Source organism: Neovison vison, chromosome 5, assembly GCF_020171115.1.
Source record: "Neovison vison isolate M4711 chromosome 5, ASM_NN_V1, whole genome shotgun sequence".
NCBI lineage: Eukaryota > Metazoa > Chordata > Mammalia > Carnivora > Mustelidae > Neogale > Neogale vison.
In genome coordinates, this window is record NC_058095.1 from 20245932 (window position 1) to 20257954 (window position 12023).

The window sequence follows — 12023 nt, forward strand, 5'->3', positions numbered from 1 at the left end:
CTGAGCAGGAAGACACACACATGCACACACCCCTACCCTGTCTGGGGCTAGATCCCAGGATTGGATTGGATTGGAAGAAAATTTTGTTTTTTAATCAGTTCTCGGTTTTGAATCTGCTTCTGTGGGGTGCGCCCTTCCCCCAGCACAAGCTGCTTCGTGGCACTCTTTTCCACACTCAGCTTTCTATTCCTTCACCTGCAGGAGTTTGAAGACCACACTTCTCTGGCGGGGAGTTTCCTCCCATCTGCCAGCTTGGCTGGCTGCCAGCACGTGGGTCCCGAGGCAAACTGCCCCTTTAAGAGCCCCCCCACTCCAGCTCCTCCCTCGGGCCTGTGGCCGGATTTCCCCATCAGGGCCCCACCCTTTAAAGTCACGGCTCCATCTTTCTGGCTCGCCGTGTACACAAACCGGAGGGCCCAGGGGTTCCTGGGTGCTGAGAGTGGGCACAAGTGGGCTGTGACAGGTGCATGTGGGTCATGGAACCACCACCAGGGGCTCAGGAGGGAGCTGAAGCTGGGACAGGGAGGGTCCTGGGCTGAGGCCGAGCCACTGGGAATTGGGAGTGGGCTGGACAGGGCATTCCGTGGAGCAGCAGTCTCTGTGTGCCAGGCACCGTGTCCAACCCTTTCTGTAGCTTCTGCGGAGCTATCAGTGTTCCCATTTTACAGATAGGGCAACGGAGCCCAGAGCAGCTAGCTGACTTACCTGGGGCCCTACCGCTAACCAAGTGGCAGCGCCAGGGTCCAAACTCAGGTCAGTGTGACTTCAGAGCCTTGATGTCTTCTCCTTGGCATCACCTGGCTGACGGCTCCTGGCTTCTTCCCAGACTTCCTTTCCCCTTGGTTTCTTGTGTAGTAGAGTGGTGTTGGGGGGTGGGTGGGGAGAGATGGGTTATTCTCTCCTCCCCCAGTACCAGAACTTGGGTCCCTTCCTCCTCCCAGGAGCTGCTTGGAGATGCTGCTGCTGCTGCTGCTGCTGCTCCCCCTCCCCCTCCTCCTCCTTCTCCTGCTGCTGCTGCTGCCACCCTTGGCCCTGCTCCGGCAGCCCCAGGATGCCAGCCTGTCCTGGCTTGCTGGCCTCCAGCACCGTATGGCAGGGGGGGCCCTGTCCTGGGCAGCCGCCTGGCAGCAGCGGAGACTAGAGCAGAGCACACTGCACGCAGGCCAGAGCCAGCAGCAGGCCCTGACATGGTGTCTGCGAGAAGCCCAAAGGCCTCTCGGTCCCCTCCAGGGGACCACAGGTGTGTTTCTAAGGGTCTGGGGAGGTGCCCCGAGCAGATAGAAACGCCACGGGACAGTCAGATTCCAGAACCTGGGAACCTCCCTTCTCCCCTTCTACTGCCAGCACCGAGGGGCCCAACCCAAAGACCCTACCCAGGCTCAGGATCGTTCGAGATGCATGTTCCATTGGGAACATGGGCCCTAGTAGCCTTGCCCCAGGCCTGTGCTGGGTTCCTTCCTCAAGGGTCTTACCAATCTTGCCTGAAACTTCTTGGGAAACTGTGGCTTCAGGACGAGTTTATGATGTCTTTGGAGCTACAGATACAAGCACCTTCCGGAACCATCTCCCTCTGATCAAGGCCAGCCAGGCCCAGGAGGAGGAAAGTGGGGGGCAGCTCCTACCCCCTATGTCAACCCAGTGCTACGGGGAAGCATCCCTGCAGGTAAACAGAAGGCTGGAGCCTAGCTCTGCCAGAGACCCCTACTTGCAGCCAGACCTTCCCATCAGTGTGGGCAAAGAACCCCCAACCTGGGGGCTCAGAGGCCAACACCCTCTCTTGTCTCCCCCTCAGGCTACCTTGCTGGGTCTGGCAGCCCTAAGCAAGGCCTTCCCAGAAGTGCTGACTCCAGGAGGCATTGCCTGTGTGACCCCTACATCTCCCTGGCCTCGCCCCCTCCCCTGGCCTTGGCGCATCCTGGACAAGGTTGTTAGTACTTCTGGGGCCAAGCACCCTGGGGCCCTACTGCTAGAGGCACTGAGGTCCCCAGGGCTGCGGGCACTGGAAGCTGGGACGGCCACCGAACTCCTGGATGTCTTTTCCGGCCTGGAGGCCAATGGTGAAGAGCTGGCTGAGGCAATGGCTGCCGGGAACCCGGGGTCTCCTCTCCCCAGCCGGGCAGCTGAGCTGCGGGAGGCCCTAGACCTGGGGCCCCGAGGACTGGCCCTCCGACTCTGGCCAAAGCTACAGGTGGTGGTGACTTTAGACGCAGGAGGCCAGACCGAGGCAGTGGCTGCCCTGGAGGCCTTGTGGTGCCACGGGCTAGCCTTCTTCTCGCCTGCTTACGCCGCCTCTGGAGGTCAGCAGGAGTCAGGGCTAGTGAGCTGCGGGGCAGGGGGCAGAGGCCGCATAGCTAGCTGCCAAGTAGTGAGCCCTGCATGGTCACCTCATTTAATCCCCCCAACCCCAGCAGCTCCATTTTACAGGTGCAGAAACCGGGGCTTGGGGAGGTCAGGAGACTTGCACAGATGGCCCCAGCATCAGCACTTATCCAAGGGTCCTCCGCCCCCAGAGCCACTGCCCCTTCGAAATCAGGGCCTCAGAGTCAGGGCACTGAGCCTTCGGGAGGCGTGGAAGGGCAGCAGCGGGCTCAGTTGCTCAGAGAATCGGGGCTGGGGTCTAGGCCGAGGGGCTATTCCCTAGCAGACGGCCACGGCACCCCCAGCAAGAGGGCTGCTTGCTCCCCACAGGGGTAGTGGGCCTAAACTTGTGGCCGGAGCAAGCCCATGGGCGCTACCTTCTGCCCCCTGGAGCTCCTTTTATTGAGCTGCTCCCAGTCAAGGAAGGGGCCCAGGAAGAGGCAGCCTCCACTGTCCTGCTGGCCGAGGCCCAGAAGGGCGAGGAGTACGAGCTGGTGCTGACCAACCACGCTGGCCTCGCCAGGTGATCACCTGCCTCCCCCGGGTCACCTCAGGCCCTCTGCGACCTTACGGAGGGCCAGGGACATGAGCTCACCACCACCGCTACCCCGTCAGGTGCCGCCTGGGCGACGTGGTGCAGGTGGTCGGGGCCTACAATCAGTGCCCGGTCGTCAGGTTCGTCCGCAGGTAGGTGACTCCCCAGGGGAGCTGAGGGGCCGTCCTTGTGCCCTAGGCTCCTCTGCCTCCCCCTTCCACCTCCCTAGGCTGGGCCAGGCCCTGAATGTGCGAGGAGAAGACATTCAAGAGGATGTGTTTGCTGAGGCCCTGGGCCGGGCTGTAGGGCAGTGGCCGGGGGCCAAACTGTTAGACCACAGCTGTATGGAGAGCAGCATTCTGGGTAAGCTGTTCGTCAGCTCCTGACCCCCATTCTTGAGTTGGCTGCCCCCCCCCATACTATACCCATCCTGAAGGAAGAGCTCTAGGAAAGAGGTAAGACCCAGCCTCTTTTGCTGCTCCTAACAAAGGTCCTTCCCCCATGTCTGACTCCCATCCCTCCTGACCTCTTTCATCGTTACGATTAGGCTTGGGGTTCCTCTCCATCTCCCCCCTTCTCGGCCAAGGAAGTCCTTTTCTCCCATGAGCCTCAGAGTGGGGTACAACAGATGGGGGCGCAGGCATTGGTGTTGGAAGCTGCCCCGTTCACTAAAGTGTGTGTGCGTGGGGCTTTGTCCTCAGATTCCTCCCAGGGCTCTGCTCCCCACTATGAGGTGTTTGTGGCGCTAAGGGGGCTGAGGAACCTGTCAGAGGAAAATCGAGACAAGGTAAACGACACAGGGATAGGACGGAACTGCGTGTCCCTTTCACTCTGCATGCCCGCAGGTGCCCTGGGCACAGTGCAGGGGGAGGGACGAGGGGGACGAGGGAGCTGGGCAGGAGAACCTCCCTGGAGGCTCGGGAAGGGGAGGGATGAGGTCCTCGGACACATGCGTATGCATGAAACACCTGCCACTCAGCGGGGCCACCATCAGGCACCCCTCAGCCACGGGCCACAGAGCCACACACCAGCCTCACTCAGGCCCTTCTGTTCCCAGCTTGACCACTGCCTTCAGGAAGTCTCTCCCCACTACAAGTCCCTGCGGTTCCGGGGCAGCGTGGGCCCTGCCAGAGTTCACTTGGTGGGGCGTGGGGCCTTCAGAGAACTCCGGGCCGCCCTTGCAGCCTGCCCCTCGTCCCGCTTTCCTCCCGAGATGCCCCGGGTCCTCAGGCACAGGCATCTGGCCGAGGGTCTGCAGAGGAGGGTGTTGTCCTGAGCTGAGGCCTCCTCCCTGCCGGCCCAGCCCCCTTCACAGGCCACCTCTCTCCTTCCTCTGCGGCCTCTCTGGATGGGAACCCTCCGCCAGGGTCTTCGACACTGTGTCACCTGACAGTGGCTCATCAGAGCTGCCAGGCCTTAGGGATGTGCGACCTGGTCAGCCTGTGCTGAGCAGCTGACGTCAGCGGATGCCTGCAGGGGCCTGCCCGGAGCCCGGAGGCCCCGTCCAGAGGACACTGCTAGAAGTCCCGCACATGCCACGCTCCCTTGTCTCCAGCCCAGTACACCGTGCAGGCCGCAAGTGTGGGCAGCTCAGACCCCTGGGAGCGGCCCTCTGCAAGAAACAGGAGTGCGAGAAAAGAGCCAGGCGTCATGGTCCCTCGAGCGACAGTTCTGAAGTGTCTTCTGCTCGGGTTGCCCACCCTGATAACCCTCTCAGTAACATAGCTCTTCCTGGTTTCCTTCCATCCCTCCCAACCCCACTCCCTTAATCTGCTTTCTAAGATCACCTCCCAAATAAACGGCTCACTCCAGATTCTTGACTCAGGGTCTGCTTATGGAGAAACTGTACGAGTCCTCTTGGCTCTGTTTCTGCGGCCGCCGGGCTCCCCGCCCCCCCCCCGCCCCCCTTCTGCTCTGGACACCAGGGCTCTCCTCCCACTCCCCACTGCAGGCCGGGGTAGGCCCCGGTGTGTGTGCACCTCTTTCCACTCCAAACTGATCTGAAATGTGGAGGGACTGCTCCCCAACTTCCCTTGCCCTGGCTTAGCACAGGTCCTGTCTGGCCCCACACCCACAAATCACTTCCCTGGCTGGGGGTTGTACTACAAATCATGAAGGATCCCACCAAGAAGCCATCCCAGAGACCATGGGGCTTAACTGTGCATCATACCTGCGGGGAAACTGAAGCTTCCTGAGGCTGTGAAGCTGGCCCAAGGGCCCGAAGCACATAATTACCTATCCCGCGTGAGCTAAGCACCATCACCTCTAAGTCTTTGCTCAACTTGTGCCTCCCGTGCAATGCCTTCTCCCCAACCTTCCCTGATGGAAATCCACTTTGCATGCCAGGCCTTTCTGGGGCCTTTTCTCCCGCTGAGCTATCACTACGCCGGGATGCCTCACCACCTGAACTTTGGAGCTCCAGGAAAACTGGGTCATGTCCAATGCACACTGCCCCTCCAGCGCCCAGTGCAGGGCCTGGCAGGGAGCAGGTCTTCAACAGATATGCCCCTTATCAAAGAGAGACTCTGCTTCGGAGCTGGCACCGTCCTTCCCCAGGGTGGCTCACTCCTGGCTGATAGTGAGATGGGACCCATCTCTGACTCCAAGCAGCCTGACCAGGAAGGAAACTGGGCAGGTCAGAGGACAGCACCAGGTCTGGCTGCTGTCCTCCCCCTGCCCAGGTTTAGTTTCCAAGATTTTCCACCTTGGAGGTTGGTGGAAGGGGTAGAGGGAAGAAGAAAGCTGGAGAGAAGGGAGAGGTGGCTAAGTCTTTTCCATGAAGGAAGAGGGCTAAGGAGCCTGATAGACCCCAGGGGCAGCAACAAGGAGCAGAAGGGGGAGGCTAGCTGCCTGGCTGCCCACCGCCCCACATACACATGCCACGTGGATTGTGGGGCTCACAGCTGCCTTTTCTCCTGCCCTAATTAACAGCTGCCCAGCACCCCCCTCATTGTCCCAGGCCAGTGCCCCAGGCAAGGCCTCTTTTGTGCTCCCAGATTCCTGGGTGCAAGGTGGCCTCATTAGTGCCCGGAGACCGCCCCATCTCCAGGGAGCAGGCGGACAGACAAGGGGGGGTGCCAGGGGAACAGTGATCAAACTCCCGCTTCTGAGAGCCTTGGCGGCCATTCTTTGGGTCCAACCTGGAGACGGCCTCCCTGCAGGAGGCTAATCTTAGACATGCCTTTGTCTGGCCCCAGAGTGGACGCAAGTAGCCGTCTGTCCCCCACCACCTCAGAGCACTATAAACCCTAGGCCCTTGATCAGGGGTCACAGTCAACGGCCTCAAAGTTCCTGGCTATTCGGACCACTGCTGACACCACCTTTCCTGGCTACCCCACTCTGAGCTCCAGACACCATGAATCCTCCCTCTACAAAGGTAAAGGCCGAGGGAGAGAGGGGTGACTCATCATACCAGATGGGCAATGAGAGTGCTTATTCAGGGGGCCGGAAAGAAGACTGAGGCAGGGGACCGGGTGGAGTCTCAGTGCAGAGCCGGGTGCTAGCGGGGAACTGAGAGCTCGTGCCTCCAGGGCTGTTTGCCCCTGTCTCATGTCCCCCTCCTGAAGCCTGCACTGTAGAAATGATTTAATACCGGTTCACAAGGGAGGAGGTTGTGTCCTCTTAGGGCACAAGTGCGAAGAGACAGAGTGCAGTTTCCCGGGAAAGGGAGGAGGCAGACGTGGCAATGTGCCACGTGGGACCTGCCAGTCGTTGACTTGCACGTGTTTGTCCAGGGAGGGACTATACAGGGCCTCTGTTTCCCCGAATGAACAAAGTTCTGGTTCAGACAGACTTACACATCTTGTTTTCAGGTATAGTGGTAAGCGCTTTAATGGGGGTACGAGGGACTAAGAGTACCCAGAAAAGAGGGATTCACTCTGCTGAGGGGGTCTCAAAGGACTTCCTGGAGGAGATGCTGTGCGGGGGGGCTTGAGAGATGAGCAGGTAAAGCAGCCAGAGAGGAGCCCCCCTCCGTCCCCCGCAGGCAGCCTTGCTCCGCGGCGGAGAAATCAGCGAACACAGTAGGAGCGCAGGCAGAGAGGGGCGCCGAGCCAGCTGGGCAGGGCCTGGGCGTAGCGGCTAGAGGCGGGCGCGGTGGGAAGACCCCCTGCGCCTAGCCTCGGATCTCCCTAGGTCCCCTGGGCCGCCGTGACGCTGCTGCTGCTGCTGTTGCTGCCGCCCGCGCTGCTGTCGCCCGGGGCGGCCGCGCAGCCCCTGCCCGACTGCTGCCGCCAGAAGACGTGCTCCTGCCGCCTCTACGAGCTGCTGCACGGCGCGGGCAACCACGCGGCCGGTATCCTCACGCTGGGCAAGCGGCGGCCGGGGCCCCCCGGCCTCCAGGGCCGGCTGCAGCGCCTCCTGCAGGCCAGCGGCAATCATGCGGCCGGCATCCTGACCATGGGCCGCCGCGCAGGCGCAGAGCCAGAGCCGCGCCCGTGCGCCGGGCGCCGCTGTTCCACGGCCGCCGCTGCCCCGTCTGCAGCGCCTGGAGGGCGGTCCGGGGTCTGAGCCCCTGATCGTGCCCTGTCCTGGCCCTGCCCTCTCCTCGCTGCCCGCCAGGTGTTAGCCCCCCAAAAAGGGCAATAAAGACGAGTCTCTTAGTGTGGCTAGTCTCTGTTCTGTGTGGTCGCATCCCGTCCTGCAGGGGGCGTGAGAGTCCTTCGAACTATAAAGAGCCCGAGGGCCTAGAAGCCTCGCGCTGGGGCACCTCTGCTCTGGCGTTTTTTGAGCTCTAAACACTGCAAGGAATCGTGGAAGGAAGCTCCGTGGCACGGAGAGGACATGTGCATGCTTGGAGGGGAGGATGGGGAACAGACATGGCTCTCGATGCTCTGCTGGTCTCTGTATCTCGGCCTTTACAGACAGGGAAGGAAGGGAGAGCAAGGAAGTTTGCACAGAGGAGCGGAGTCTGGCCTGGGAAGGGATAGGAGCGGAGCTTGCCCCAAAGGCCAGGAATATAAGGTTCAACATGAATCTTCCAGAATGGCTGCTACATGAGAGTTGATGGTGTGGGGAACAGGGAAGCGCCGGAGGGGAGGCTGTCAGGTTCCTGCAGCCTGGGTTGTGAAGGCCCTCGCAAATCATCAGGTTTTACATTTCATTCTGTAGGTACCTGGGAGTCCGGAGAAGTTCTTAATCAGAGATGGGGTAAGGTTTTCCTGCAACTTTAGCTGAATGCACCCTCTACCCCCAATTCACAGGTTGAAGTCCTAACTCCCTCCACCACACTTCATAAGATGACCTTATGTAGAAATAGTCATTGTATATGTAAGTAAGATGACGTCATCCTGGGGGGAGAATGGACCTCTAATCTGATATGACTAGTGTTCTTATAAAAAGGGGGATTTGGATGCACAAAAACGCACACAGGGAGAAACAATGTGAACATAAAGACAGAGGTGGGTGATGCATCTATGAGCCAAGGAACACCAGAGATTGTCAGCAACCCACCAGAAGCTACGAGAGAGGTATGGAACAGATTCTCCTTCACAGCCTTCAGAGGAAACCAACCCTACCTTCTCTTGATCTTGGACTTCTATCCTCCAGAACTGAGACAATAAATTTCTGTTGTTTAAGCCGGTTTGTGGTACTTTGTTATAGTAGCCCTAGGAAACAATTATAACACCAAAATAGAGACACAGAAGCATGTAGCACTTTTAAGCAATCTAACAGCCCAGATAATACCCAGCTCAGACTCTGGGGGTGAGGGTGAGGAGCACTGGCCTGAGATGAGTTTTGTCTATCTTCCCATTCTGGCTCCAGCTCATTCGCCCCAAGCAGCAGCCCCTCTAAGCCACCACACTCATCTGCCCTGTCATTTTCTGCTTTTGTAGTGAAAAAGTCCCATGGCTGTTCTCACATGGGTCCTTCTTGATGCTGTATTGGTTCCCTCTTGGAGATAATGGAGATCAAAAAGACCATCATTACACCTTTGGAGATTGGCAAACTGCTTCTGCCCACCTTGAAACTATCTTTCTTGTCTCCCATCTTGCCTCCAGTCCCTTTCCACCTCTTTAATGGCAGAAGAGAGAAGGAGGGTTAAATCAAGACGACAGGAAGAGAGAAATTGCTCTCCAACACACTCACTGTGTACCAAAACCATGTTTGATTATATTAAATTCTCACAACCGCATGAGGTGAAAGTTATTAGCTCCATTTTACAGATAAGGAAAGTGAAGCTTGAAGAGGCTAAGTCATACAATCAGTGAGTAGCAGAACATTTTTACCCCATGTACTCCAAAGCTCTTTTCATCCATTCAGCTGCACTCAGAGGCAAAACTCGCCAGGGTGCACTATCCAAAAGGAGACACGATGGAGGGTTAAGCCACTCTAGAAGTTGAGTTCTCAGTCTTCCTGCCGATCCTCCACCAACAAAACTAGTCTCTTTAACCCTTGCTGTCACATACTGGAGCTCAGGAAACTGGGGTGCTGCGAAATATCTTAACTCCAGCAGGCGGCACTGTGATCCAAACACCATTTCCAGCGTGGGCGGCGCGCGGGGAAACCCGTGGGGCGGAGCCACAAAGGAGTCGCCCGGGAACCACTCGTGGGGGCGTGGCCACCCCGGGGGGAGGGCGTGCCTGCCACCCAAGCCCCGCCCTACCTCTTGGGTCTCGGCTCTGGGTGGGCGTGTCCCGAATTCTCTCTGGGAGAGACACGCGTGGGCCGCTCCCCTCTGGGAGGAGGGCAGCGGAGAAGGGTGAGGGTGTCGCTGGCGGCCCCTCCCCGTGCGGGCCACGTGGCGGGCGCGGGCCGAGCCCGGGGGAAAGAACTTGGCCCGTGGGGAGGTGGGGGGACAGAGGCGGCGCCAAGCTGAGCCGAGAGCTGCGGGGTTCAGAGCAGAGAGGCAGCGGCGGCGGCGGCGCCGAGAGGAGGGGAGGAGGCAGGCGGGCGCATGGGGCGCCCCGGCCCCGCCGGCAGCGCGCCCCCTCCCGCCCCGCCGCGCTGAACGCCCCCCAGCGCCGCGCCTCGAACCCCAGCCCCGAGGCCATGCCGGTCATGAAGGGGTTGCTGGCCCCGCAAAACACCTTTCTGGATACCATCGCCACCCGCTTCGACGGCACGCGTGAGTGGGGAGAGGCTGGGGCTGGGTGTTCGAGCTGGGGCCAAGTCAGCTTCGGCACCGGCGCGGGTCTACTGGATGTGTTGAGACCCGAGGCGGCGAGAGTGGAGTTGGCGGTCTAGGAACTCCCGAAGCCGCGGGAAAGGAACAGGACAGGGAGTGCACTGCGAAGGGGGGCGGGGAAAGGGCTAAGAGTGCGGGGGGCTAAGGTTGGGGGTGTGACTGGAGTCAGGAAAGGCTCTTTGTGCCGCAAAACGGAGGAGAGGCCTTGTCAGCTGCCAGCTCCCGGGCAGAGCTCTGCTGGGGGAGTGTGTGGGTATCTGAGACGCAGAGGTGGAACGAAGTGGTCAGGCGCTCTGGAGTCTACTTCCAGAAGGCTCCAGCATCTCCTCCCCTCAGGAAAAAAAAAAAAAAAAAAAGAAAGAAAGAAAGAAAAAGAGAAAAAGAAAGAGAAAAGATCAGACTTCAGCAGCACCTAGCTTAGATTAAGGTCACGCGCCCCCAAATCTTGGCGCGTCTGAGTCTGAGGGAGGTGAGGCAGGCGGAAGGGGGTGGTCCGTGTGACGGAGGGAACTCTCTGCTCGCCCACCCCCAGTTTGGATTCCAGGTTCAGCACCTTGGACAGCCACACTCCTCGCTCCCAGTCTCTTCTCCCGCCTTTCCCTTTCCCTACTTTGGAGCAGAGCAATCTCCCTTTGCCCCCTTCGGGCTCCCTGGTCAGTATCTGGAAAGTGGGGGGAGCGATACTCGCGGGCGGAAATCGAGCCTCCCGGGCCCTAGCCGCCTCCCCCCTCAACCCCCCACAGACACCTCCCTTGTTTCCATAGCTCCCATCACCGGGGCAACGGGCCCTGGGATGGAAGAAGGAGGCTGCTGCCCAGGGCCCAGAGCCTCCCAGGCACCTTCAGTCCCCATCAGCCTCTCCACTCCTACACACTCACCCCCTTAGCATCCAGCACTTGTTGTGTCTCAGACCCCTTCCCTCAGCTGAGATTCTGCCCCTTGATGGCACACAGAGTGCTCCTGTGGCTTCCACCCACTGGAGCCAGAGGAAGCCAGATCAGGTTCTGGTCATGGGGTTGCTGGACTAAAAACTTCCTTGCTCAATATGCTGTCAGACTTTGAGCACTGGGACAGACCCCCTGAAATTACCTAAAGAGATGCTAAAAAGAGGACCTTTCCTGGAAGGCAGGGAATAAGGACACTACTCATCACTGTCTCCCTCCCCCACCAAAGGAGATTCGTGAGTTTGGATAATCTCCGTCTTCTGGTTTCCGATCAACAAAATGGGTGTGATATCACCAGAATCCGTGCCCTGCCTCCTTTCTAATAGGAGGACAGGATAGCGGCTATGCATGTGTTTTGAAAGCTGTGGGAACGTGGGGGAGTCATTTTACCTTCTCAATGTAGCACTTAGTATATGTTAGGATTTGTTCTCCCTAGGTAACTTTCTCCCTATGGTAACTGATGTAACTTTCACAACAGCCATATAGGGAAGATGTATTATGTCCCACTTTGCAGATAAGAAAGTTGAGGCACAGAAGAGTTCATTGACCAGTGTCCTAGGTTACAGTCAGAAAGTGGCAAAGGTGTCGTGCTGGAGCCCATGCCCAGCTCCCTTGTAATAGATCACCAGCTTGAAGGGAGAGGGAAGGACAGTGTGACCTTCAACCCCCGCAGTAGTCCCTGTCCTGGTTCCAAACCATCCTTAAGTCCTTGTCCTTTTCCTCTATCTCTTTTTACTCTCATTTCAGAATATCCCAAAGGGGATCCAGGAATCACAAGGAAGTCTGGGAAACTTCTGGCTCTGTGACCTCTGACCACAGTTTGGGGGAGGTACTACTCACCTTGAAGCTAAGATCCCCTCCTGGCCTTGACCTAACCTTGACCTCTTCTTCTCACAGACAGCAACTTCCTGCTGGCCAACGCACAAGGCCCACGGGGCTTTCCCATTGTCTACTGCTCTGACGGATTCTGCGAGCTCACAGGCTACGGCCGCACTGAGGTCATGCAGAAAACCTGCAGCTGCCGTTTCCTCTATGGTCCAGAGACTAGTGAACCAGCCCT

General features: G+C 58.8%; 2 protein-coding genes across 4 annotated transcripts; both read left to right on the forward strand.

Annotated features, from left to right (window-relative positions):
* Positions 1 to 380: 380 nt before the first annotated feature.
* On the forward strand, positions 381 to 4699 carry GHDC (GH3 domain containing). Of its 3 annotated transcripts, XM_044247911.1 has the most exons (10): positions 381 to 463; positions 669 to 753; positions 942 to 1240; positions 1512 to 1663; positions 1793 to 2297; positions 2689 to 2881; positions 2974 to 3045; positions 3123 to 3256; positions 3595 to 3680; positions 3951 to 4699. In XM_044247911.1, the coding sequence occupies exons 3-10, from the start codon at positions 955 to 957 to the stop codon at positions 4167 to 4169; spliced, it is 1647 nt and encodes a 548-aa protein (XP_044103846.1). In that variant the 5' UTR covers positions 381 to 463; positions 669 to 753; positions 942 to 954; the 3' UTR covers positions 4170 to 4699. The 3 variants fall into 3 exon arrangements, with proteins under 3 accessions (XP_044103846.1, XP_044103847.1, XP_044103848.1); XM_044247912.1 differs by lacking the exon at positions 381 to 463 and having other exon boundaries at positions 474 to 753; XM_044247913.1 differs by lacking the exons at positions 381 to 463; positions 669 to 753 and having other exon boundaries at positions 1017 to 1240; positions 1536 to 1663.
* Positions 4700 to 6248: 1549 nt separating this feature from the next.
* HCRT (hypocretin neuropeptide precursor) lies at positions 6249 to 7402 on the forward strand. The gene is made up of 2 exons (XM_044250408.1): positions 6249 to 6269; positions 7028 to 7402. Exons 1-2 carry the CDS (start codon positions 6249 to 6251, stop codon positions 7400 to 7402), a joined length of 396 nt encoding a protein of 131 aa, XP_044106343.1.
* The last annotated feature ends 4621 nt before the right edge of the window (positions 7403 to 12023 follow it).

Coding starts and splice junctions, on each gene's coding strand:
- GHDC (XM_044247911.1), top strand. CDS start 955: ATGCTGCTGCTGCTGCTGCTGCTGCTCCCCCTCCCCCTCCTCCTCCTT. Junction 2,882..2,973: donor AACCACGCTGGCCTCGCCAG/GTGATCACCTGC, acceptor CTACCCCGTCAG/GTGCCGCCTGGGCGACGTGG. Junction 3,257..3,594: donor TATGGAGAGCAGCATTCTGG/GTAAGCTGTTCG, acceptor CTTTGTCCTCAG/ATTCCTCCCAGGGCTCTGCT.
- HCRT (XM_044250408.1), top strand. CDS start 6,249: ATGAATCCTCCCTCTACAAAG. Junction 6,270..7,027: donor TGAATCCTCCCTCTACAAAG/GTAAAGGCCGAG, acceptor GGATCTCCCTAG/GTCCCCTGGGCCGCCGTGAC.